General features: G+C 43.7%; 1 protein-coding gene across 3 annotated transcripts in view; it reads left to right on the top strand.

The window, feature by feature from the left end:
* The first annotated feature begins 8403 nt into the window (after positions 1 to 8403).
* OSBPL1A (oxysterol binding protein like 1A) overlaps positions 8404 to 24257 on the top strand; it is a 70793-nt gene continuing 54939 nt past the window's right edge. The window contains exons 1-9 of one of the 3 annotated variants that reach the window (XM_081952286.1): positions 8404 to 8553; positions 12542 to 12667; positions 14993 to 15078; positions 16238 to 16312; positions 18618 to 18729; positions 20806 to 20891; positions 21226 to 21370; positions 23761 to 23828; positions 23907 to 23951. In XM_081952286.1, the coding sequence (XP_081808412.1) occupies positions 8520 to 8553; positions 12542 to 12667; positions 14993 to 15078; positions 16238 to 16312; positions 18618 to 18729; positions 20806 to 20891; positions 21226 to 21370; positions 23761 to 23828; positions 23907 to 23951 (777 nt within the window). In that variant the 5' untranslated portion in view covers positions 8404 to 8519. Of the gene's footprint in view, positions 8554 to 9069; positions 9218 to 10039; positions 10069 to 12541; positions 12668 to 14992; positions 15079 to 16237; positions 16313 to 18617; positions 18730 to 20805; positions 20892 to 21225; positions 21371 to 23760; positions 23829 to 23906; positions 23952 to 24257 lie in introns of those variants that run through there. The other 2 variants (XM_081952287.1, XM_081952288.1) reach the window with 2 other exon arrangements.

Here is a 24257-nt window from a genome sequence, read left to right as displayed (position 1 = left end):
CTTTGCAGGCAGCCCGTTCTAGCTGCCTGCAAAGGACCTCCCCAGCTTCCGAAAGGGAGCGCGCGATCCGAGCCACAGTATACTAAATAATGATAAGAGGCAAAGAGCCTCATTTATTTTGGCCGGGAGCCACATGCGGCTCGCGAGCCGCGTGTTCGCCACCCCTGCTCTAGTTGGTGATTATGAAGGCTGGAAAACTAAACAGTTCACAATAAGGGCTGAATTAGCAAAATATACTGGTTTCTTTCATGTTTTGTTTTTTATTTCACATTTCAAGGGGTATTTTTACTTTCATTTTAAAAAGGTATACCATCTTATATTTTTTTTAACTATTTATTTCATTGCAGTCTGGGGCAATTTTAAAAAATGTGTCAAGTAAAAAAAAAAAATTTAAGCTATGCAATAAAACCAGAAGTAGCAAACCATGTGTCTTTCTGCCTGCATGCACATGCCTGCACAAATTAATAACACTGAGGAGTCACATCTATGCATATGAAAACAACTTTGCCTGATGATATAAAGCCTAAGTGATATTCTTGGCAATAATAAATGGTGCAGACACTTTATCTATTGTTAATATGCAACTAGCCATAAAATCAGATCTGATTGTGATAATATAGAATCATTGACTGTAATTGTGTAGAAATTGTGGTCTTTTCCATATGTTGTTGATAAATATTTGCCTTCAGTGTTTAAATTATATACATTAGTTCATTCATACACACCTGATAATGTAGTACCTGAATAAATGGCCATGGATCATAAGTGTACCTAAATATACAATGCATGTGAAATGCAGCTTCCATAATTTATTTATGCACAGGGAAATATGTTTTTATTTTACTTTTCTTAGGTTGATGATGGAATTAGTTATTCAGCTATCTGAAATAATATCTATGTATTTACCTGACTTTTGCCATGAATCAATTATTTCCCAATGGAAAGGGCTTGCTAAAATTTCAGAGGCTTTTGAGAAGTACAGCATCCTACATAATAGATATGTGTTTATCTTCCTGACACTTCTTTTACATATTCACAATCACACATTATTTTTCCACTGGTGAAATTGCTCTTCTAACACTTTTAAAGAGCATTATTTATTAATTTATCAAATTTAGGACCACTCATCTTACTCTCAAAGAAACATTTCCTTTCCTTATATTTCATCATATTTAAAATACATTTTTGATCTATGTTGAAATAGAACTCTTTCTTCAAAATCCACTGAACAAGATTTATTTTGGATTAATGTAATGGAAAAATGTACAGGTAATTCTTGGTTATTGACTGCTCATTCAGCGACTATTTGAAATGGCAGTTCTTTCCCCTGCCTTCTGTAGGAAGTTATCACCCAGCCCTCTCCCAGAAAAATAAAAAATCCTAGGAAATATTGATAAGGCAGAATATTATATTTTCCTGGATGTGAAAAAGGGAGAAACACATTTTAAACACTAAATTCCTGCAGCTTCCTGCCCATCCCCACTTTGTCAATGGGCCATTAAGAAGGCCAAGCTAGTCCACTTTACATAATAAAGAGTTCAGCTCCAGGGGGATGTGTGTAGAGTTCAGTGTAAGAGACAATGAAGGCATGATAATAAGCCTTTACTCAACTGACCACATGGCATCTGAACTCAATCAAACCTGGATTCAAAACAGCCTAGAGGGTTGCCCTTGCAAGGGCCCATGGGAGTCTGGCAACCAATCAGAATACATTTCTTACACAGGAACAGGAAACAGATAGGTGGGGCAGAACAGATTATAAAAATCCCTGCAAGCCCTTCTTCAGCCCTTCTCTTCCCTTCTCTTCTCTACCAACATTGAACCATGTGATCACCTTTGCTGTTCAGGACTCAAGCCATGCGGTCCTGTCCACCATTAAAACCATCTTTCCAAGCAGCCTCCATGTCTCCAGTGTCTTTTTCCCCACTTGGAGCCGAACCCAGAAGGACATTTCTTCCAACACTTCACAGCAGCATCACAGCTCCCCTATCTATCTTACACAATGGCTAAGAACCCCTGTCCACAGTACTACAGATCATTTCCCTCACCTGGATACACATCATGACAATCAACTGCCTGTCAACCTGCATGAACGCTTCCTGGGACTTGCAATATTCAACCAGCTTCCCCATTGATTGCTTCTCAGAAGCCTGCAGGAAATTGCAATGAGAGCCTCACTTAACAATCCATGATTCCTGCTTTTATATAAATGCTTCGTATAACTCAAGCAATCACTTGTTCAAAAAATTTAAATGCATTACTCTTATGCATCATTTTAATTTGCAAAAATTTGCATAGATAAATATGAGATATGCTAGTTTATGCTTGAACAATGTTTCCTGACCTACTTTACAAGATTATCTGAGGAAAAATGAAAGTTACTTTGTTTCAACATCCTGACATGTGATGCTATGACAAAGTTATTAGTAACCCTTTTTTAATACATTCATGCTTTATCTGAGTCCTAGCCTTATCATGGAACTGTTGCAAAATTATCTCCCTGTAGTTAAGTCTCAATATTTGGCAGACCGAATCCAGTGCAGAAACTACACAGACAAGTTATGAGCAAAGTTATGCAATCAAATTTCCATTTATTTCTAACCATAGCAGCAATTTGCCCTCCCCCAAAGCTCTGTAAGAAAGCCCCATTAAACATTTCTTAATGGTGTTATCATCCATTGTCCCATTTTTAATACCGTTGTATTCTTTTCACTAAATTATCCCCATTTTTATTTGTGTTGGTGCACAAGAAAGTGATTTTTAGATAAATGAAGGCATCATTTATATGCTTACATATAAACAAGCAATTTTTATGCTATTTGCACCTCAGACATCTTTATCTTTGAGATTGGCAGAATTCAAGTTATAAGTTGGACTATAGGTAGCCCTCATCTCATGACCACAATTGAAACCAAAATTTGCATTGCTAAGTGAAACATTTATTAATTTTGTCCCATTTTACAAGCTTTCTTGCCACAGTTGTTCAGTGAATCACCGCGGTTGTTAAATTAGTAACAAGATTGTTAAGTGGATCCAGTTTTCCCATTGACTCTGTCAGGACGTCTTAAAAGGTGATCACATGACCCCAGGACACTGCAACCGTCCGTTCCCAAGCAGCTGGATTTTGATCATGTGACCATAGGGATGCTTACAACGGTGGTAAACGTGAAAAAGGGTCACACGTCACTTTTTTTAGAGCCTTGTAACTTCGAACGGTCATTAAATGAACTGCTGCAAGTCGAAGTACCAAGGAACCTGATTAACCGAAAGTGCGAGAAAGTTGGTGGTTCCTGTTAGATCTGGGTAACGAGAGACAGACTGCGGACACGAAGTGACTTAATAGCTCTTTATTAGTGATAGTAGTGATCCAGCTTGTTCGGTAGTCGGAGGGTTCCCCTTTTATAGGGATTGGGTACGCCCCTCGACCAATCAGAGGGATACCTGTTTCCCGCTGTAGGAGCGGACCAGAGGGAAGACTTTCCCCGATATATGTTAATATCTAACATCCCTCCCCTCCTAGATGGGACGTTGCGGTAGGTAACATAATCCTTTAAGTAGGTGGGTGTTTGTCTTGCTCGGGAGGAACGTCGTAGTTCGGGTTGGCTTGAAGTGGTTGCAGGACTGGTTGTGGGTTGGTTTGAAGTAGTTGCAGGATCGGGTGCTTTTTCTATTTCCCGTTCTGGAGGTCTTGTGCCTTCGTTGCTCGGGCGTTCAGGAGTTTGTTCGGTTGCGTTGTCTGGGGGTGGCTCTGCTACGTGCGTGTAGTCTTGTTCTACGCTTGGCTCGCCGGCGTCGTTGTTTCCTATGATGGGGTTTTCTTGTGGCTGACTTTCCGTAGACAGGAAACTTTCGTCTTCATTTCGAAGGTTGGAGTGTGCTAGGCGACCCCGTAGTTGATCGATGTGCCTTTTCCAATTCCGCCCATCTTCTAGCTCTAGCAAATACGATCGTGGACCCGTGATGCCAATGACCTTTGCCGGCATCCACAATGTTCCCCCCGTGTAGTTGTGAGCGTATACTGAATCCCCTACCCTGAAAGATCGGATCTTACTTGTAGAGTCTGGGGGAGCCGTGGCAGAGTAATTCGGGTGGAGCCGGTCTAGGTGAGACCGTAGTCGACGACCCATGAGTAGTTCAGCGGGGCTCCTACCCGTCGATGCGCTCGGGGTAATGTGTTGAATGAGGAGGTAATGGTCAATGCGTGTTTGCCAATCACCTGGACCCATCCTGGCGAGGGCCTCTTTTGCGAATCGCACCATTCTCTCCGCCTGTCCGTTTGATGCTGGATGGAATGGCGCGATGAGGGCATGCCGGATTCCCAACCCTGCTAAAAATGTTTCAAAGTGCATGGCCGTGAATTGGGGCCCGTTATCGGATACGAGGAGATCTGGCAGGCCATGGGTGGCGAAGAGTCGCCGTAGAACCTTTACGACTGCCTCTGCCGTGGTTGAAGTCATTAGGACTACATCTAGCCATTTTGAGTATGCATCTACCATTATAAAAAAAGTCTGACCTTGGAATGGCCCTGCGAAGTCGATGTGTATTCGCGACCAGGGTGCTTTGGGTTTCTCCCATTCTGTGGCGGGCGCTTCCGGGGGTGCTGGTCTCGATTCCTGGCATGGGTCACAAGTGGCCACCCACTCCTCTATTTCTTTGTCCATGTTTGGCCACCACACGTAACTTCTTGCTAACGCCTTCATTCTAACAATCCCCGGATGACCCATATGTAAAGCATCTAGTACATTTTTACGTAAAGCATACGGAATAACAACTCGATCCCCCCACAACAAACATCCTTGTAATACTGAGAGCTCGTCCCGTTTTGACCAAAACATTTTGAATTCCGGGCCCACATTTCCCTTTGGCCACCCCCTCCAAACCCAAGTTTGAACTTGCTTTATTAAATTGTCTTTAGAGGAGAATCTTGCAACATCGTAGGAAGAAACCGGTCCTGAATCCAAACAGTCAATGAGCAATACCGGTACTTCTGGTGTGGGGTCTGGCAGAATGTCAGGTAATGGGAAACGGCTGAGTGCGTCTGCGTGTCCAAGAGTGGAGCCCGGTCGATGTATCAATTTGTATGAATACGCAGCCAGGAAAACAGTCCATCTGGTCATGCGAGGAGAAAGGGAGACCGGAGTGGGGCGGTTTCCCGCCAAAAGTCCCAACAGCGGTTTGTGATCTGTGATCAGTTCAAAATCACGTCCATAGAGGTATTCGTGGAAACGCTTTACTCCCGCGACGGCAGCCAGCGCTTCCCTGTCCATTTGGCTGTAATTCCTTTCGGCCGATGAAAGAGTCCTGGAGTAGAACGCGATGGGTGCTTCTTTTCCGTCGGGCATCCTGTGGCTGAGGACTGCTCCAACTCCGAAAGGTGATGCGTCGCAGGTCAATACCAGCGGTAGGGTCTGGCTGTATTGAACAAGCAGTGAGTCAGTGGTGAGCAGGCGCTTTACCCCGGCGAAAGCTGCAGCTTCTGATCGTCCCCATTTCCATGGTGCGTTCCTCTGGAGTAGACGGTGTAGTGGCTCAGCAACGGTCGCTTTCTGCCTCAGAAAAACGCTGTAGAAGTTAAGTAATCCGAGGAAGGCCTGCAACTCGGTCTGATTTCGTGGTGTGGGGGCGTCCTGGATCGCCTTAATTTTCTTTGAAGTGGGGTGTATTCCCTGACCATCGATTCTATAACCCAGGAATTCTACGCTGGGCACGTTAATTTGGCATTTTTCTTTTTTAAGGCGGAGACCCTTTTCTCTGATTCTGGCCAAAACAGATCTGACTCTTTTGTTTAATTGCTCCTCGTTTGCAGCTGACACCAAGATGTCGTCAAAATAGGGGACGACTCCTGGTATCCCTTGCAACAGTCGTTCCATGACGCTCTGGAACAGTCCTGGGGCAATGCTTACGCCAAATTGTAGCCGGTTGCATTTGAATGCTCCTCTATGCGTCACTATAGTTTGGGCCTCCGCTGTGGCGCTATCAACTGGCAGTTGCTGGTAAGCTTGTGCCATGTCTAACTTTGCAAATACCTTTCCTGGTCCCAACGAGTGCAATAAGTGTTGTACTACTGGCACAGGATATGCGCTCTGTTGTAGCGCGACATTAATTGTACACTTATAGTCCGCGCAGATGCGGACTGATCCGTCTGGCTTGACTGGGGTCACGATGGGCGTTTCCCAGCGCGCGTGATCTACCGGTTCAAGGATTCCTTGCTCCACTAACTTATCTATCTCTTTGTCTATTTTAGGGCGGAGTGCAAAAGGCACTCGTCTTGGTTTAAGTCGGATTGGTGCCACTTTGGGGTCTAAATTGAATGATATTGGTTTACCCACATACTTACCAAGACCGGGGCCGAACACGTCCTCGAATTCCTTAAAAATCTGTTCAGCGCTGCTGTTTCTTACGGCGTTGATCCCGGTGACTTCTAACCCCAGGGCTTCAAACCAATCAAGCCCCAGAAGGTTCTGCAATGGCGCGCTGGCGATGGTCACGGGCAGCTGGGCTTCGATGTCCTTGAAACGGATGTGGAATGTGCCTTGGCCCACGATGGGGACTTGGTTCCCCTGGTAGTCTCGTAGCAGGACGTCTGGGGCGTGTAGTTGGCTCTTTCTGAGGCTAGGGATAGCCTGCTTCATGGATGCCCATGAAATGATCGTCAGGGTTGATCCTGTGTCAACTTCTAGCTCGCAGGGTGAGCCCTCCAAGAGGACTGTGACTCTCAGCCTTTTTGGCCGCTTAGGGCGGACCTGATGTATTGTGGTGAGATACGTTCGCAACTCCTCTCTCTGGGTCAACTCTATCTCACCGTCAACATCCTGAAAATACTCTCGTTGAGCGTCTTGATAGAACGCTCTTTCAGCTCTTTGTGTGTATTCTCTCTGGGGATACGCTCGCTCACTTTCTTGTGAGTAATCTCTCTGGGAATACGCTCGTTCAGCTCTTTGGAAATTTTCTCTCTGGGTAAACACTTGTGGATTTCTCTCTGGGCGCCCTTTTTGGTTTCGCCAAGCCCCTGGGTTGGGCTTCTGTTGGCGGTACATGGGTGGCTGCCGTGAGGCAGGGACTCCGCTCCGGCACACTCGTGCGATGTGCCCAAGTTTGTTGCAGTGCGAACAAACAACGTTCCTGAACCTGCAAGTAGACCTGGGGTGATTCCCTCCGCAGCTTGCGCAGGGCGGCAAACGGGATCCGGGTCTCCCCCCAGGCCTCAAGTGACTGCTCTGCATTAGGTGACTGTCCTCGAACTCGGGATTCTCGTAGTCGGGGCTTGTGTCCTCATAGTGAACTCTGGTTTGTCTCGGTGCTGGCTGGTATGCGCTGGCTCCTCGTTGTATGGTCACCGCTGATTTCTCCGCTGATTCTGACGCTCTTGCTTCGTTTAACGCTGCCTGTAGGGTTAAATTCGGGTTTGCCAACATCTTCTTTTGCAACGAAATGTCTCTTACCCCACAGATGAGCCGCTCTAAGATGTGCTCTTCCAAATCTCTGTATTCGCAGTGAGCTGCTGCTTTTCGTAGGGCTGCAACATATTGATTGATTGATTCTCCCGCCTTCTGAGTCCTCATGTTGAATTCCTTGCGGCAGACATGGCGGGAAGGTTTTGGCGCGTAATGAGTTTGCAGAGTTTGTTGCAACGTCGTCCACGATACTGCCTGTATTGGAGTAGGCGCAGTGAGGTCTCTGGCCGTATTGAAGACTTCCTTCCCGCAGTAGCCGAGGAAGATGTTTTTCTTCCTCGCATCGGTGATCCCCGTGTATTCGTTTGCTTCGAGGAAACACTCGAAACGAATCATGAAAGCTTCCCATTCGTCGTTTTCTGGGTCGAAAGGAGCGGGGGGAGCATGCATCGCCATCTTCTCAGTTTGAATTTGCCGCGCTTCGGTGATCTGAGATGGCTGTCGGAATTGCTGCCGAATTCCTGGGCTGGATCAAATCCGGAGATTCTGGAGTAGCGTTCTTCGTCCTATCTGTCTCTCAATCCCATCCTCGTCGCCAATGTTAGATCTGGGTAACGAGAGACAGACTGCGGACACGAAGTGACTTAATAGCTCTTTATTAGTGATAGTAGTGATCCAGCTTGTTCGGTAGTCGGAGGGTTCCCCTTTTATAGGGATTGGGTACGCCCCTCGACCAATCAGAGGGATACCTGTTTCCCGCTGTAGGAGCGGACCAGAGGGAAGACTTTCCCCGATATATGTTAATATCTAACAGTTCCCACGTGAGAAATTGGGCAACAGGGCGACTTGCCTCTTGCAGGGCTTGCCGCTAGGGGGAGTTTCGTCCTCGCTATTTTGTCTGACGGTTCCCTTCAAGCGGCCGGGGGGAAGGTGTGGCCGAGAATCCTCCGGCGCACCAAGTCACGTGCAGCGGAGGGTAAACTACAAAAGCCCGGGAGGGGGGGGGACACAAGGGAGGGTACGCGAAACGAGTGGCGGAGGAATCCTTGGTTTGCCCGACAGAACTGGCGCTCGGTGAGCGGGAATCGCGGCTGATTGGGGCGGCCTTACAATAATAGGGCTCTAATGATAATCATAAAAGAAAACCTACTAAGGCTGGGTAGGGAGCTGGGGATATTTGCGCGCGTGGTCGGGTAGCCCCCCCCCCCAAATGCCCCGAGCCTAGTGGCCGAGTGGGCTGCTCCCCAAACATGGAGCTTTGCAAAGGTTCGTATTTTGCAGCGGCGAGCGGGACAATTTCGCTTTCGTCATGCTATTTGCCTAGGAGACCGCTCAACCCCTTCCCCCTTCCCCACACCTGACTTCTTAGCGGCTTTGCGTAAGCTCAGAGACAGCTTGCTTCCCGGCTTCCGATTGTGTTATGCGCTGACCCAGCGGCTTTTGGGGGGGGGAAATCCTGTGCGTGGGTGAAGGTAGCCTGACAGTTTTCCCAACACCTGAGAGCGTCTGCTGTTATCATTTCTGGTTCAACCCCTCTCAGCTGTTTGGCAAATTGCTCAGGCCGGCTGCTTCGGGAAAACTTTTAGGGCCATAGTACAGTTAGTAAAAGTTTAGCTTAAAATAACTACTACTCTCCCCACCCCCACTCCCCTTTTAGATAAACTTCAAGAATTGTCGGTAGACGTTTCCCCTACATGTGTGTCGCTTGCTTCTGGATGTAGACGCGTCGAAGAACTGAATTCAGATCCTTTGCGCTGAAAATGCCGCCATCCTAGAAAAACCATATGTCTTTCAAATTCCCTACGAACACTGCATAAGCTGATGTAAGTGATATGCCTACCACAAGTTGATTGAACGGCCTATTTCAGGTTTAGAATAAAATGTGCTTCCGATTGTCTAGTTTCCTTCCCTGAAATTGCTTGAGATGAAATTCAATTCATTTGACCTGCTATTGATATAATACATAGGATTTATGAGATGCATTGGGGGGGGGGCGGAGAGGGTATACCTGCTTGCTCTGGTGCTAACATCAAAGCAGTATTAATTACAAGCTAATTGAATCCCATCTATTTTGTTATTTGTGCTGGATGATATTACAAGCAAAAGGTTAAGTAGACACGAAGGGGTTTCAGCAAAACCACTCTCTTGCAACTTTAACTACTCAGCAGATCTATTGGAGGACTCAGCGTTTGCTGTACCTGTGCTCAGTATTTGCAAATAGACTCGCCTTCTTTTTATATTCAGTGCTTCTTTATTGGGAAGGCTGCAGGATTTCACGGGATTAGACCAGTGAGGAAACTTCCTACACTGATGGAAGGTAAAGCTAGCAGCCCTGCTTTTCAACACCCAAAATAATTCTCTTACAATGGAATTCTGGGAGTTGAAGTCCATGGATCTTAAAGTTACAAAGTTTGAGAAACTCTGTCTTGCAACATACAGAAGCTGTTAAGACTTTTGGCCAATTGCTTTTACCAGAAATTTGCTTTGTTTGCAGCAGAGGGGGCATTACCACTTAATTTTCCCAATTCCCTCTCTAGGTTAACCCTGTGGAAATATTACTATAGTAATCAGATTCTACAGATGAAATACAGGATAACAGCAGAGACCGATTCCCCTGGGGATGTAAGACCTGGCAGTATACTTTCAAGTCAAAAGTGAAAATTGAATTTGGAGGGTAAATAAAATTCTGCATCTTATAGGAGGGTAGTGTAAAGCAAAAGCTGTTTTGGATATGTCCACGCAAAAGGCATTACTTAAGAAATTTGGAGCAGGTACAATGTGAAGCAGATAAATGAATAACAATGAGTTATTCATTATGCCACTGAGTTTATAAGACATATTCCCAAACACATTAAATGCATAGTGATTTTCTTATATGTAAACATGAAAAGAATATAGTGTATTTTATTTTCTTCTTGCTATGTGATTTTGATTTTTTTTTCTCACAGCATGAAAGCTGAAGGGGTAAAGAAATAATAAAATGTATTTGCTTTTTCCCCATTTCTTATGGCCTATGTTATCCTCTACAGTGCTGATTTGGGATTTTACAAGTATGTCCCAAGGCATGTTTTGAAATAAAAGGCAATGTTTAATTGTAGGTCTGAGAACAGATAGTGCAGGTTCTAGAAGTCATTCAATTTCCCTTGCTAATTCACATAATTTTAATTCTCCCGAAATTCAGAAAGCTATTAAACATTCTCCCCATTCTAAAAGCAACAGTAGAAAATATAAAGCTATTAATAGATTTTGAGCATTTGGAAAAACTGTGACATCATCTGATGGCATATCAGTTAATTGACAGACCTTCCAAGTTCTACCAAAGGAACAAGGTTTTAATGTTTTGCAATGATGACAAATTCATAGATAAGATAAGCTGGATGCTTGATGTTTTCTACTGGGTTTTCTACTAAATGCTGCTTGTTGTGATATATACAATAGTTTGCATTTCCAATGAGAACTAAAACAAGTCCTTTTCCCCTGGGTGAAGGTATTTACTTGAAAATGTAATATTTCACTTTATCAATAAGAACAGAAGAGATGCTGATTTGCTATCTTTGTTATCACAATGTTAGTTGGACCTGGCCTCCTGCTTTCGTTTAGTCATAGTCATTTCTCATCATTGCCAATGACACTCTTAAATTTCTGCCCATTTCATACCCCAGAGATTCTTGCCCACATCCCCCTTCCCTAGATCAGTGTACAGGCTTTTTGTGATCAATAATTGCCAAATGGTCTTGTTTCTGAATCCCAGGACTTGGTGGAGCTAATGGTGGAATTGCCCACCATGTTGCTAGTAGGAAAACACAGATGCTACGACTGGATCTATACAACATGTGGCCTTTAGTTCAATCTTAACGAGTATAAGTGGTTGTGGGGTTTTGGATACTTGATTTTGAGGATTTCCTACATTTGATTGTGTATAGGTTGCACTGCTCCGTGTAGAACTGGAGTGCAGTTGGGGGAAACCCCTTGGATTAGCCATGGTCCTACTGTTGAAAATTATCCAGAAACCAGAGTTGGCTTGGAAGTAACTATTGACATACCTTGGTATTCACAGGTTGCCCTGAATGCTAATAAATATCTAGATGTAATTCATGATGCTGAATTGTCACCTCTGAAACCTTTTATGGCACTTTTTTGTTGAACCTAACCGATGAGAATTTATGCCATACTGTTCTCTGAAAATGTTTAAAGGACTAAAAAAGAGCTGTCTATTCTTTGTTTTTTATATTGATTTGCAATCAGTATCATTAGCTTGCCAGTTCCATGTCAGACTCTATAGAATTTGGATTAGCCTTTTGGTAATTGTGATAAAATTTCTGAATTGCTGATAAATTGCTGTTTATTACCAATGTTCTAGAGAAAACATTTGGATATAAGCCGTACTAATACAACTCATAAGAAGTCTCTGAGCCTTTTCTCATGACCAGTACTACTCTCAGATACTCTTACAAGTTATTCAAAAGATTAGATCTGTAGAATGAGAAGCTAATTAAAATGCTGTGATACTACTAACATAATTGTTTTAAATTAATATTAGATATCTGATGAACAGCATTCACAACAAAGGACTAGATGATCCTGTATTCATAATATAACAAAAAGCATTTTTAAAAACAACTGAATTCTAGAATAGCACTTCGGAAGTGAACAGGAACCTAATTTTATGAATCTGCTGGGTAACTGTTTTTTAGAACCCAGTTTGTTATCTGTAAGAAATTATTTTTTGGGTCACAATTTTTTGTTAATTCCAGTCTACAGAAACCAAAATAGTAGTTTTCTATGCCAAGTGAAGACTATTCCGTTTGGGCTGAGTTTTCACAGGCTTCCTATTTTAGTTCATGCTTTCTTTTAGACCAGGGGTGTCCAAACTTGGCAACTTTAAGACTTGTGGACTTCAACTCCCAGAATTCCCCAGCCAGCTCTGCTTCTTCAATTCTGGGAGTTGAAGTCCACAAGTCTTAAAAGTTGCCAAGTTTGGACACCCCTGTTTTAGACTAATCAATGTTTTAATTATTAGATATTCTCTTTCTAAATTTGAAGTTTTAATTATTCTGGATTTTTAAAAATAAATTCTTAGCAACCTTGAACAACATTTGGGATATTAGACATCTGAGCGATTAACTAAAGTGATATTTGTGTTTTAGCAAAGATGAACACAGAAGCGGAACAGCAGCTTCTGCATAATGCTAGAAATGGTAAAAGTGAAGAAGTTCGACAGCTGTTGGAGAACATGAAGAAAGGAGAAATTATTTTCAACATTAATTGCAAAGGTTGGTATAAACTACCTTACAAGCTTTCCTGGAATAAGTAGAAGTGCTAAGGCTAGGGAGTGGGGGTGGTTATGTATGTTTTAAAGTTTTGGAAGAAGCCTATAATACAATAATACAATACAATAGTAGAGTTGGAAGGGACCTTGGAGGTCTTCTAGTCCAACCCCCTGCCTAGGCAGGAAATCCTATACCGTTTCAGACAAATAGTGATCCAACATCTTCTTAAAGACTTCCAGTGTTGGGGCATTCTAGAATACTAGAATGCCCCTACTAGAATATCTTATTACTTACTGAAAGTAAAACAATTTTACAAGTCTATAGTAAATCTACCGTATTTTTCAGAGTATAAGATACACCGGAGTATAAGACGCACCAAGGCAAATTAAAAAAAAAAAACCTTTTTGCACTATGCAGACTCCCAAAAACAGCCCGTTTTTCGTGAAAATGAGCACTTTTTCCCCCAAAAAAGGGCATGAATAGCCTTTAGGAGGCTTGAAGAGTACTCCTGAGGGTTGCCCCCCCCGCCCAAAAAAAACGAGCAAAGAATGGCCCTTTTTTGTGAAAATGGGCCCATTTTTTCATCAAAAAAAAGGGCATACATAGCCTTTAGGAGGCTTATAGAGTGCTCCTGGGGAGGGGGGTGTTTTTCGCTCATTTCTGTCCTCCCCAGCCCCCAGGAGCACTCTGCAAGGCTCCTAAAGGCTATGCACAGTAATTTTATTGAAGGGGGTGGGGTTTTGGGAGGCAAAAAACGTTGTATTCAGTGTATAAGACACACCAAAGATTTTCAGGCTCTTTTTTGAGGAAAAAAGGGGTGTCTTATACTCTGAAAAATACGGTAAATCTGAATGTTGCAGGCCAGATAACAGTACAGATACTCTCCACTTAACAATTGTAATAAGAGTGAACAACACTTAGCAGCCATTTAATGTTATAACAGACCGCTCTACTTACGATCTGGTTTTGAAGTTATGGCTGCTGCAATAGCCCTCTAACAACTGCCTGTAGGGATCCTCCCGCCTCTCTTTACCCCAATCCTAACTCACCAAGTCCCTTGGACTTTGTTCTCTTGGGTCCTGCAGGTCGTATAATTTAGTTTTCTGTTTAACACTGCAGTGAACCAGATGCATTAAGGGAGCATACAGACACAAGTAGGAGAGTCCAGGTAGTCTTCAACTTCCAATCCCAATTGGAATTGGAATTTCTGTTGTAAGTTAGTATGGTTGTAAAGTGAGTCATCCCAAGACTAGGCTGAATTTTATAACTCTTTTATTGCGATTGCTAAGTGAATCATATCATTAAGCCAGGGGTGTCCAAACTTGGGAACTTTAAGACTTGTGGACTTCAACTCCCAGAATTCCCCAGCCAGCATGGCTGGCTGGGGAATTCTGGGAGTTGAAGTCCACAAGTCTTAAAGTTCCCAAGTTTGGACACCCCTGCATTAAGCAAATCACATGATCATTAAGCATAGTCACCTTTCCCAATTGACGGGGCTTTTTTTTGAAACTGGAAAGGTGACATAATCGTGATCACATGATTCCAGGATGCTGCAACCAATCATTTAACGTGGAATCAGTTGCCAAGCCCATGGATTGTGATCAAGTGACCACAGAGGGTGATGCTATGTTCCTAAGTGTGAGGATAGGTCATAAATACATTTTCCTAAGGCTATCATAACTTTGAACTGCTGTTAAATGAACAGTTATGTGTCAAGGACTACCTACGTAGCCGCCTACTGCTGCTTACTGAAAGCTTTTGTTTAAGACGTGTCACCTTTAATTTAGATGATACTGTGGCCAACCAGATATGTAGATAGTGATAGCCAGATTGGTCATATTTTTGTCCAATCACTTTGAAATTAGTCTAAATTAGAGACTGCCACCACATCTGATGGAAGTGCAGTTTTAACTATGCAAAGAATACCTCCCTTACATTTCTAAAATTTACATTCTAAATATTTCTTGCTTCAGTTTTATTCTCACCACATTGTGAGGCAGGTTGGTTATTATTTCCTTTTAATCGGGTGATCTAGTTAATAATTATATGACAATACTCGACTCATTACTACCCAGGTTATTGATTTTATCTTAGACTGAACAGCGCAGAAAGCTGTTTTCCTGCATTAATATATATATTTAACGTTTTGCTATTGTAAACTCCTAATGTCCGGTTATTGCCTAATTTTGAGACAATTAACATAAAAAATACTTTCAATTTCTTTTGATTGTCAGGTGCTGAATAGTATTTTGTTGTAAATTTTGACTTCAAAATTTATCTAGTCTAATAAGAGTGATCTAATAAGGGTTTTTTACTTGTGTGTCCCAGGAAGAAGCAAATCTAACTTCGGCTGGACGCCTCTTCATCTTGCATGCTATTTTGGACATACCAGTGTTGTCAAGGATTTGCTGGAGGTAGAACAGCTTATTATCTCCAATAATTAATATCTACATGCGATAACAATAGAAATGGAGATGTGGAAGATTTGATTAGATATCAAGTATCTTGAGTGGATAACCAAAACATAAAAAGTTTTTTTTTTAAGAGAAACAATTTGGAAAGTTAATATTTCACAAAATATTATAATTTTATGAAGAAAGTTGGGTGGAGTACCTAAAGGTTCACCACTCTCCCCACTACCAATTTAACATCTGCATGAAACAAATGAGGTCATTTGTTGCCTTAAGAAAGGTTTTCCAAAGAGGGTTGATCTACCAATAATCCTTGATTTATGACCAGTTGCTTAGCGACATTCACAGTTATAACCGACCTGAAAAGGGGACTTATGACCTTGATTTGAAATTCTGAAGATCAGGCCCCCTCTGTGGTCACATGACCCCATTTTATGGCAGTTTTGCCAAAACCCAACATTTCCAGTTTTCAGCAAAATCACATCCATAGTGAACTATGGTTTGGCTTAACAATCATGGTGTTTGTTTAAGGGCAACAGTGATTCACTGAATGACTGCTGTAAAAAGGTTCATAAAATCGACTTGGGTGCATGAACAACAGCAATAACAGTTGTATATATATATATATGTACACTTCCCATAGTGCTTTGCAGCACACTCTGGGTGGTTTACAAACAGGGATGGGCTTCAAAAATTGCAGCAATGGGTTTGCTGGGTGGGCGTGGCCATGGTGAGTGTGGCCTAGTCGGCCTCTTGCACCACGGCGGGGGAGGTGTTTTTCGCCCTCTCCCGGTTCTGGAGGCTTTCCTCAAGCCTCCAGGAGGGCGAAAACTGCTCCAGAGACCCTCCGGAAGCTGGAAACAGGCCCGTTCTCATTTTACTGACCTCAGATGGATGGAAGGCTGAGTCAACCTTGAGGTCCATCAGGATCGAATTCCAAGCTGTGGGCAGAGTTTGCCTGCAATACCGCATTCTAACCACTGCGCCACCAGGGCTCATGCAACCTATTTTATGACTATTACAATATACAAAGATACGTAGTAGGCAGGCCCCATAATGATTGTTATATCAAGGACTTCCTATATGATGTCACTAAAACCAGATTTTGATTGATTGCTACCTTGAATGCCAGATGCTCCTGAAAAACTATCTCTCTTAATAGGCTGGTGCTGATGTAAATGTCCTAAATGATATGGGGGACACTCCACTGCATCGTGCCTCCTTCACAGGACGCAAGGTAAAAAGAATGAGTTCATTCTCACATATGTAACTCAAATTCAGAATTCCATTTGTTCCCTGAGGGTTTCCTGTTTATTAGATGCTTCATTCACCAACTTTCTGCTTTAAACCTAGCATGTAGCACTTAGAAGTGAGTATGTCGCTTGGCTCACACACCGTTTCAAATTACGGAATCATTAATTGGATTTGTTAAATAAAACAGTGTGGATTTATATACCCTACTACCGTGATGGCGAACCTATGGCACGCGTGCCACAAGTGGCACGCGGAGCCATTTGTCAGGGCACGCGAGGTGCTGCCCTGTCAGCTAGCCAGCGCGCATGCGCGCGCTGGCCAGCTGAGTTCACCTTTTTAAAAGCTATTTTTCGCCTTCCCCAGGCTCCAGAGGCTTTATAGGAGCCTGGGGAGGGCGAAAAGAGCCTCCCCCGCCCCCTCCGGAGGATTCAGGGAACGTCCGGAGGCTTCCCTGAAGCCTTCGGAACACTTAAAACCACCCTCCGAGCAACCCGGAAGTGACTTCCGGGTTGCTCGGATGGTCGTTTTAAGCGCTCTGAAGGCTTCAGGGAAGCCTCGGGACGGCCCCTGAACAGGCACGAGACGTGCGTCTCCATCGCCCGGGCCCGGATCGCCTCCGCCGCGCGGCGCCTCAGGCTCGGCGTCCTTGCACCCGGCCTTCACATCGCTGCCGCCGCCGCTACCACCGCCGCTAGGACGGGCTCGGCCGAAGGGAAATCCGTCAGGCCTCGGCCGCGCCACACTCGCCTCCTCCTCCTCCTCCTCTAGCCGCGCCATCGCAAGGATTAAGGCGAAAGGGGGGGGACGGGGAAAGCGAAGAGGGATTTGCATGATTTTTTCGCCTTCCCCAGGCTCCAGAGGCTTTATAGGAGCCTGGGGAGGGCGAAAAGAGCCTCCCCCGCCCCCCAGAGGCTTCATGGAACGTCCGGAGGCTTCCCTTACTACATCGCAAGGATTAAGGCGAAACGGGGGGGACGGGGAAAGCGAAGGGGGCTTTGTTGTTCTCCTTCTCCTCCTTTCCCCCTCTGGCTCGAACGCGGCGCCGGCAGGCAGCGAACGAGTCGGAGCCTGCCGACTGGAGGAAGAGGGTGAGAGGCGGGTCCTGTGAACGGTGGCAGCAGCGGCGGCAAAAGTCGTAACTCGGTGGCGGGCCGCCCCGGCTGGGAGACAAAGGAGGGGAAAGGCAGCAGGCAGCCGAGTTGCGACTATTGTCGCCGCTGCTGCCGCCGTTCACAGGACCCGACTCTCACCCTCTTCCTCCAGTCGGCAGGCTCCGCCACGTTCGAGCCGGAGGGGGAAAGGAGGAGAAGGAGGACAACAACCCCCCCTTCGCTTTCCCCGTCCTCCCCCTTTCGCCTTAATCCTTGCGATGGCGTGGCTGGAGGAGGAGGAGGAGGAGGCGAGGGCGGCGCGGCCGAACCCTGACGGACTTCCCTTTGGCCGAGCCCGTCCTAGTGGCGGTGGCGGCGGCAGCGATGTGAAGACTGAGGCGCCGCGCAGCGGAGGCAATCCGGGCCCGGGCCCCGTCTCGTGCCTGTTCAGGGGCCGTCCCGAGGCTTCCCTGAAGCCTTCAGAGCGCTTAAAACAACCATCCGAGCAACCCGGAAGTCACTTCCGGGTTGCTCGGAGGGTGGTTTTAAGTGTTCCGAAGGCTTCAGGGAAGCCTCCGGACGTTCCCTGAAGCCTCCGGAGGGGGCGGGGGGGGCTCTTTTCGCCCTCCCCAGGCTCCTATAAAGCCTCTGGAGCCTGGGGAAGGCGAAAAAATCATGCAAAGCCCTCTTCGCTTTCCCCGTCCACCCCCTTTCGCCTTAATCCTTGCGATGTAGTAAGGGAAGCCTCTGGACGTTCCATGAAGCCTCCGGGGGGGGGCGGGGAGGTTTTAAGTGTTCCGAAGGCTTCAGGGAAGCCTCCGGACGTTCCCTGAAGCCTCCGGAGGGGGCGGGGGGGCTCTTTTCGCCCTCCCCAGGCTCCTATAAAGCCTCTGGAGCCTGGGGAAGGCGAAAAAATCATGCAAAAATGGGTGCGTTGTGCGCGCATGTGCACTGGGGGCGCGTTGCATTATGGGTGCGGCACGCCCGCACACGACCCCCCCGCGCTCCCCCCACTTGTGGCACGCGAGCCAAAAAAGGTTCGCCATCGCTGCCCTACTAAGTAAAAGCAAGCTCTGTTGCTGCTTAGCATGATGTGTGAACCCAGCCTCCTCTAAATTGCTAATGGTCTTCATTCTTTAAAAACAAAAATGTGAAGCAAGATAAAAGTAGATACTGGGTGCTACCCTTGTCTTTCAGGAGGTGGTTATGCTGCTTTTAGAAAGTGATGCTGATACTTTCATTGTGAACGGGAATGGACAAACTGCAAAAGAAGTTACCCATGATAAAGAAATAAGAGAGATGCTGGAAGGTATCCATTCTATATCATGTATGAATTTGAGAGAATTGGAGCTAGAATTCTAGTGGGGGCTCGTTAAAGCTATTTCACTCAGTCTCATTCAGTACAAAAAGAGCTTTTTTCCCTTAGATGATAATTGGGTAAGATGACTGAGAACTGCTTACTCAAAAGGCAATTGGGAACTGAGTTTGCATTGCATCACCATGTGTGGCACAATCTTCTTCCTTTTAGCACCAAAATATATATTCAGGTAAACACCTACACACTAGCCAAGTGCTCCTTTCCACTGTCTTTCATGCTTCCATGTGTTTGTGATTAAAAACTAATATCCCTTGGCAGCATGATCTAAGATTAGAAGATTGCTATCAGAAGGTATGAAAGTACAGAGATTCTTCAATCTGTAATTACCTTAAGAATCCTCCAGCCTTTATTGTATGATGTGTAAGGGACAAAATGTAAGCATAATAGCAAATATGTTCTATGTATATGGCATCTTTTACTCAGATCCTTTTGGTTAGTAAGGAAAGGGATTTGTTGGTTTACTGTTGCAATAATGTAGGTAAAGAAAACTGAAGCTGTTTAGCTTGTTACACAAGTTAGCTTTACATATCTAATAGGAAGCTTTTCCATCAGCTGACAAATCCTGCTTATCAGATTTCCTGGTGGCTGAAAACATGCAAGTCCCAAGGAGGAACATAGACATTGAACATGTGAATTACATGTAGTTGGTGTGCTGTGATCCAAAAGAAGCTCTGACTTCACAGGGAAGGTTTGAAGAGTTGGAAATGTACAACAAAGGAAAAAGCAAACAGCTCTTGAACTGTGGGTCTAGCTTCAGGCTAAGACTGAGCAAGCAGTGACCTTGGGCATCAAATTTGGGTATGCCAACATTGCCTTCCTTCCAAATCATTTCTAAAATGATGACGTCCTTCATGCTTTTTGAGCCTAGTTGTTGATTTGAGACATTTCATTACTCAACTAAGTAACATCCATGTGATTGTATGCTTTTCTTCCTGTTTATATACAGTAGTGTAACTTAACCTCTTATAGGAGTGTGGTTTTCTAAAAACCACAACTCTTTGTATTGGCAGGAAGGGATCCATAAATGAATGTGACTTAGGGCTAAATATCTAGTGCTGCTCCTGTTATATATTCACATAAAGATCACAGTCTAGTGTGAGACCACAGGTAACTGATAAAATAATTTCAGAACTATAGTACAGTATCTTAACTGATGCCAATTTTCTTTCTACTCAATATTACTGCATACAGTTAAGATTTCTCTGCAGGCAACTGCTGACAGGAACTGCTCAATTTTGCCTTCCTTTGCATTTTCCCTTGTAGTTTGGAATTTTATATGTCATTAACATTAATAATTTGAATCGGCTATTGAGTTTCACAATATGATATGACTGATACCAGGAAGAGGGGAAGCATGTGGTTTTGTCAGGTTGCGGTGGCAGTAATTTGCATGTATTGCATACAAGGTTGTTTCCTTGGTGGTCAACTTAGTACTTTAGTACTTAAAAAACAGCTCAGGATATGTATCCAGGTAACCCAAGATGCAACATAAGAATTGATCCAGAGCTCCCTAAGCACTGCTAATAAGTTTGTGCAGTTAGAAATACTGAGAACTGAGTCTGAGAATTCATGTGTGCAAACCACAGGTGATATTCAGCAGGTTCTGACCAGCTCTGGAGAACCGGTAGCGGAAATTTTGAGTAGTTCGGAAAACTGGTAAATACCACCTTTGACTGGCCCCGCCCCCATCTATTCTCTGCCTCCCGAGTCCCAGCTGATCGGGAGGAAATGGGGATTTTACAGTATCCTTCTCCTGCCACCCAACCAAGCCATATCCGCCAAACCACGCCCACAGAACCGGTAGTAAAAAAATTTGAATCCCACCACTGTTGCAAACTATGTAGTTGACCATTGGTACTGATACTATACAACTACTATTACCAAAGGAAACTAACTTTAATAAAGTTTAAATTTAACCTCCTGCTTCTATAGTAGATACTATTGAAGTTTTCTGAAAGCCAACAATGCAAAACTCTGACATTCTTTTAATTGATAATTTTTATTTAGCTGTGGAAATGACTCAAGAAAGAAAGCTCAAGGAACTTCTCCTACAAGCTGCACGAGAAGGAGAAACTGGGAAAGTTGCTGCACTGGTATATTATGCACAATGACATCATCATCTCACTTTGAAATATAATGCTAAATGCTTAATGAAAACTAGACGAGAGGTGGAATTTAGTGGAACGATCAAGAGGCCTAATTGAGATTCTTGCCTCTAATCCTGATTGGCTGTCCCTAGGGCAGTGTTTCTCAACCATGGCGACTTTTAAGTCCTGTGGACTTCAACTCGGCTGGGGAATTCTGGGAATTGAAGTCCACAGGACTTAAAGTCGCCAAGGTTGAGAAACACTGCCCTAGAGTATCTGAAGAGAGAGCACTCTGAAAGTGCATGGCTGTAATAAGTAATGTTTTTATAACTCTCCGTAGTTAAACAGATCAAATCCTCCTGACATCAACTGTACTGATCAGATGGGAAACACGCCGTTGCATTGTGCCGCCTATCGTTCCCATAAGCACTGTGCTTTGAAGCTCCTAAAATGTGGAGCAGATACTAACATAAAGAACAAAAATGGTACGTAACATACCTTCATTTAATGACTTCAGCTGTCCCCTATAAGTCTAAGGTTAAAGCAAATAGAAATGAAGTATATTGTTTACAGTTGATCCAATTTTACATATTTTGGCATTGTAAAGAACTTGCAACTTTGTATTATACAATGTTAAATCAGTAGGAAATTAAATTTGGTAAATAACTACCAGATGTTGCTGAACACAAAATTCCTTTTAATCCTGTTACAGTTCTGATGAAACCATGTTTGGGGAGAGTGAATTTTTAGAGGAGTAGGAACGTGTTAGCAAAATAAAAATATAAAAGGAATATGCGCTAATTGGTACATTAAAAAGGCTGTCTTAAAATGCCTGGATTTTAGTAAACGTTATCGAGGTTTCTATGGCAATATAATTGATTGTTTTTATTAAACCATTTCTTGAAGAAAGTAACAGTAGAAGGTTGGGCAAGTAATTTGAGATTTGTTAATTATGAATATATTACTTATTACTTATTTACTTATTTAGCTAATCCGCGACTTAACTGTCAACTTACTGTCGAGGATGACAGTTGAGCCCAAAATGTCTGTTGCTAAGTGAGACATTTGTTAAGTGAATTTTGGCCCACTTTACAACTTTTCTTGCCACAGTTGTTAAATGAATCAGTGCAGTTGTTAAATTAATAACAGGGTTATTAAGTGAATCTGGCTTTCCCATTCACTTTCCCTGTCAGAAGATCTCAAAGGGGGATCACCTGACCCCAGGATACTGCAACAGTCATAAATATGAGTCAGTTGGCAAGTGGCCAAATTTTGTCACATGCCCATAGAGATGCTACAACGGTCATAAATGTGAAAAATGGTCAGTAAATGAACTTTTGTAAGTCGAGGACTGCCTGCATTTATTACTTATGCACACACACACACATATATATGTATGCATGCATGCATGTATGTATGTATGTATGTATGTATGTATGTTCGGCTCACTCCAGGAAACCATCCAGACAGAAAACCATATTTTTAATGTTGCCTTTGTTACATTTGTGTTGTATTTGTGCTGATAAAGGGAGTCTCCCTTTATTTATTTATCAGCACAAATACATACCTATTTCCCTGGCTCAGCTGATAAGGAGGAGAGCCTGTGGCTTAGTGGCTAACAAATCTGCCTAATATGTAACACAGCCCAGGTTCAAATCCCAGTAAGGGTATGGCTAGCTGATGAGAGCTAAATAGCTTGAAATAGATCTATACTAGTCTCCCTTTATTTATTTATCAGCACAAATACAACACATATATCTATCTATACACACACACACACACACACACACACATACACATACACATGCATAAGTAATAAATGCACATACATATATATGTGTGGCTATATTATTTTCTCCTCCTTTCTAAAATATATAAATATGAGTGCATCAGAGATGGGTTGCTCCCGGTTTGGCCCACTACCGCCAAATCGGTGTTGGCGGCAGCAGGAGGCTCCGCAGAAGCATTGCGCACACGCATGAGCACAAACAAACCGGTAGTAAAGCAATTAGCAACCCACCACTGGAGTGCATGCTTGTGTCTGCAGGAGTTCTTGCCACTATTCAATAAATACTGCACTGAACTTTCATTGTTGGTTTGGGTCCTGCGTTTTGATTCCACACACGTGCTCAGTTTTTATTTGTGCAATTTATCCCCCCCACCTCAATGCATGTGAACTGAGTAGGGTTTTTCTTTCTATTCAATTACACCCGATTCTCCAAGACTGCCTGGACATATCCCTGCAGTTTTCTTGGCAAGATTTTGCAGAAGCAGTTTGCCATTGTTTCCTTTCTCAGGCTGAGAGAAAGTGACTAGCTCAAGGTCACTCAGCTGGCTTTGTGCCTAAAGTTGGAACTAGAATTCACGGTCTCCCAATTTCTGACCTGGAACCTTGACCATTATACCAAACTGGCTTTTAATTGTTTACGTTCTGTTAAATATATTTTGATCTCACTGACACAAATGTTGCTGTTTCCTTTATCTAATACCCGAAACATTTCAGATACTAAAATTGTACAGTGTTATGTTTGTGTAATATTTTGAAGATGTCATTTAAACTCTGCCTCAAAGCAGAAGAGCTGCCATCTGTAGAAGTGATGACATATCACAACATCTTCAGGCCAGTGATACAACTTATGTACATACATATAGTAGACATCATGGCACAAGTATGTAATTGCACCATTTGTGTGACAGTGTCATGATGTATTGCGATTCCGACATCCTTCTGGCTTGTTGCAGACAACATACCAGTCACCCGTGCTTTTATTTAAAAAGCCGGCCTTTTCTGTTAAACAGCCTCGGTGCTGCTGTTGTTGCCATATTGATTCTGATTCCGATATATGAAGATAAATCAATTGCTCTGTTAAAACAGGTCAGACACCTCTTGCTTTAGCCCAAGGTGCAGAAATGAAACAAGCGCTTGGAGGGGGCATTGCAAAGGTGGGTACCGCAGATCATCTGTTAAAACTATGATTATTCTTTATAATCATGAGTCTTAACATCTTTATTCTTTTATAGATGACCAACAAGATCCTGAAACGATATGAAGGACTACTCTGGAAGGTGCCTAGCTTCCTCCCTCCACTGTTTTAATATTCAAGCTTTATCTAAACTTTTAATACCATATCTTTATTGTAAGCTGAGAGAGAGGGAGGGAGGGAGAGAGAGAGGTGGGGAGAGGGAGAAGATTTTATATTTTAATGTCAAAAGAAAGAGCAACAAAGATGATTAGGGGACTGGAGACTAAAACATATGAAGAACGGTTGCAGGAACTGGGTATGTTTAGCTTAAGAGAAAGAAGGACTAGGGGAGACATGATAGCATTGTTCCAATATCTCAGGGGTTGCCACAAAGAAGAGGGAGTCAAAC

Source organism: Natrix helvetica (genome assembly GCF_964273705.1).
Source record: "Natrix helvetica genome assembly, chromosome: 4".
NCBI classification, from domain to species: domain Eukaryota; kingdom Metazoa; phylum Chordata; class Lepidosauria; order Squamata; family Natricidae; genus Natrix; species Natrix helvetica.
This window is presented reverse-complemented; position numbering and strand designations above follow the sequence as displayed.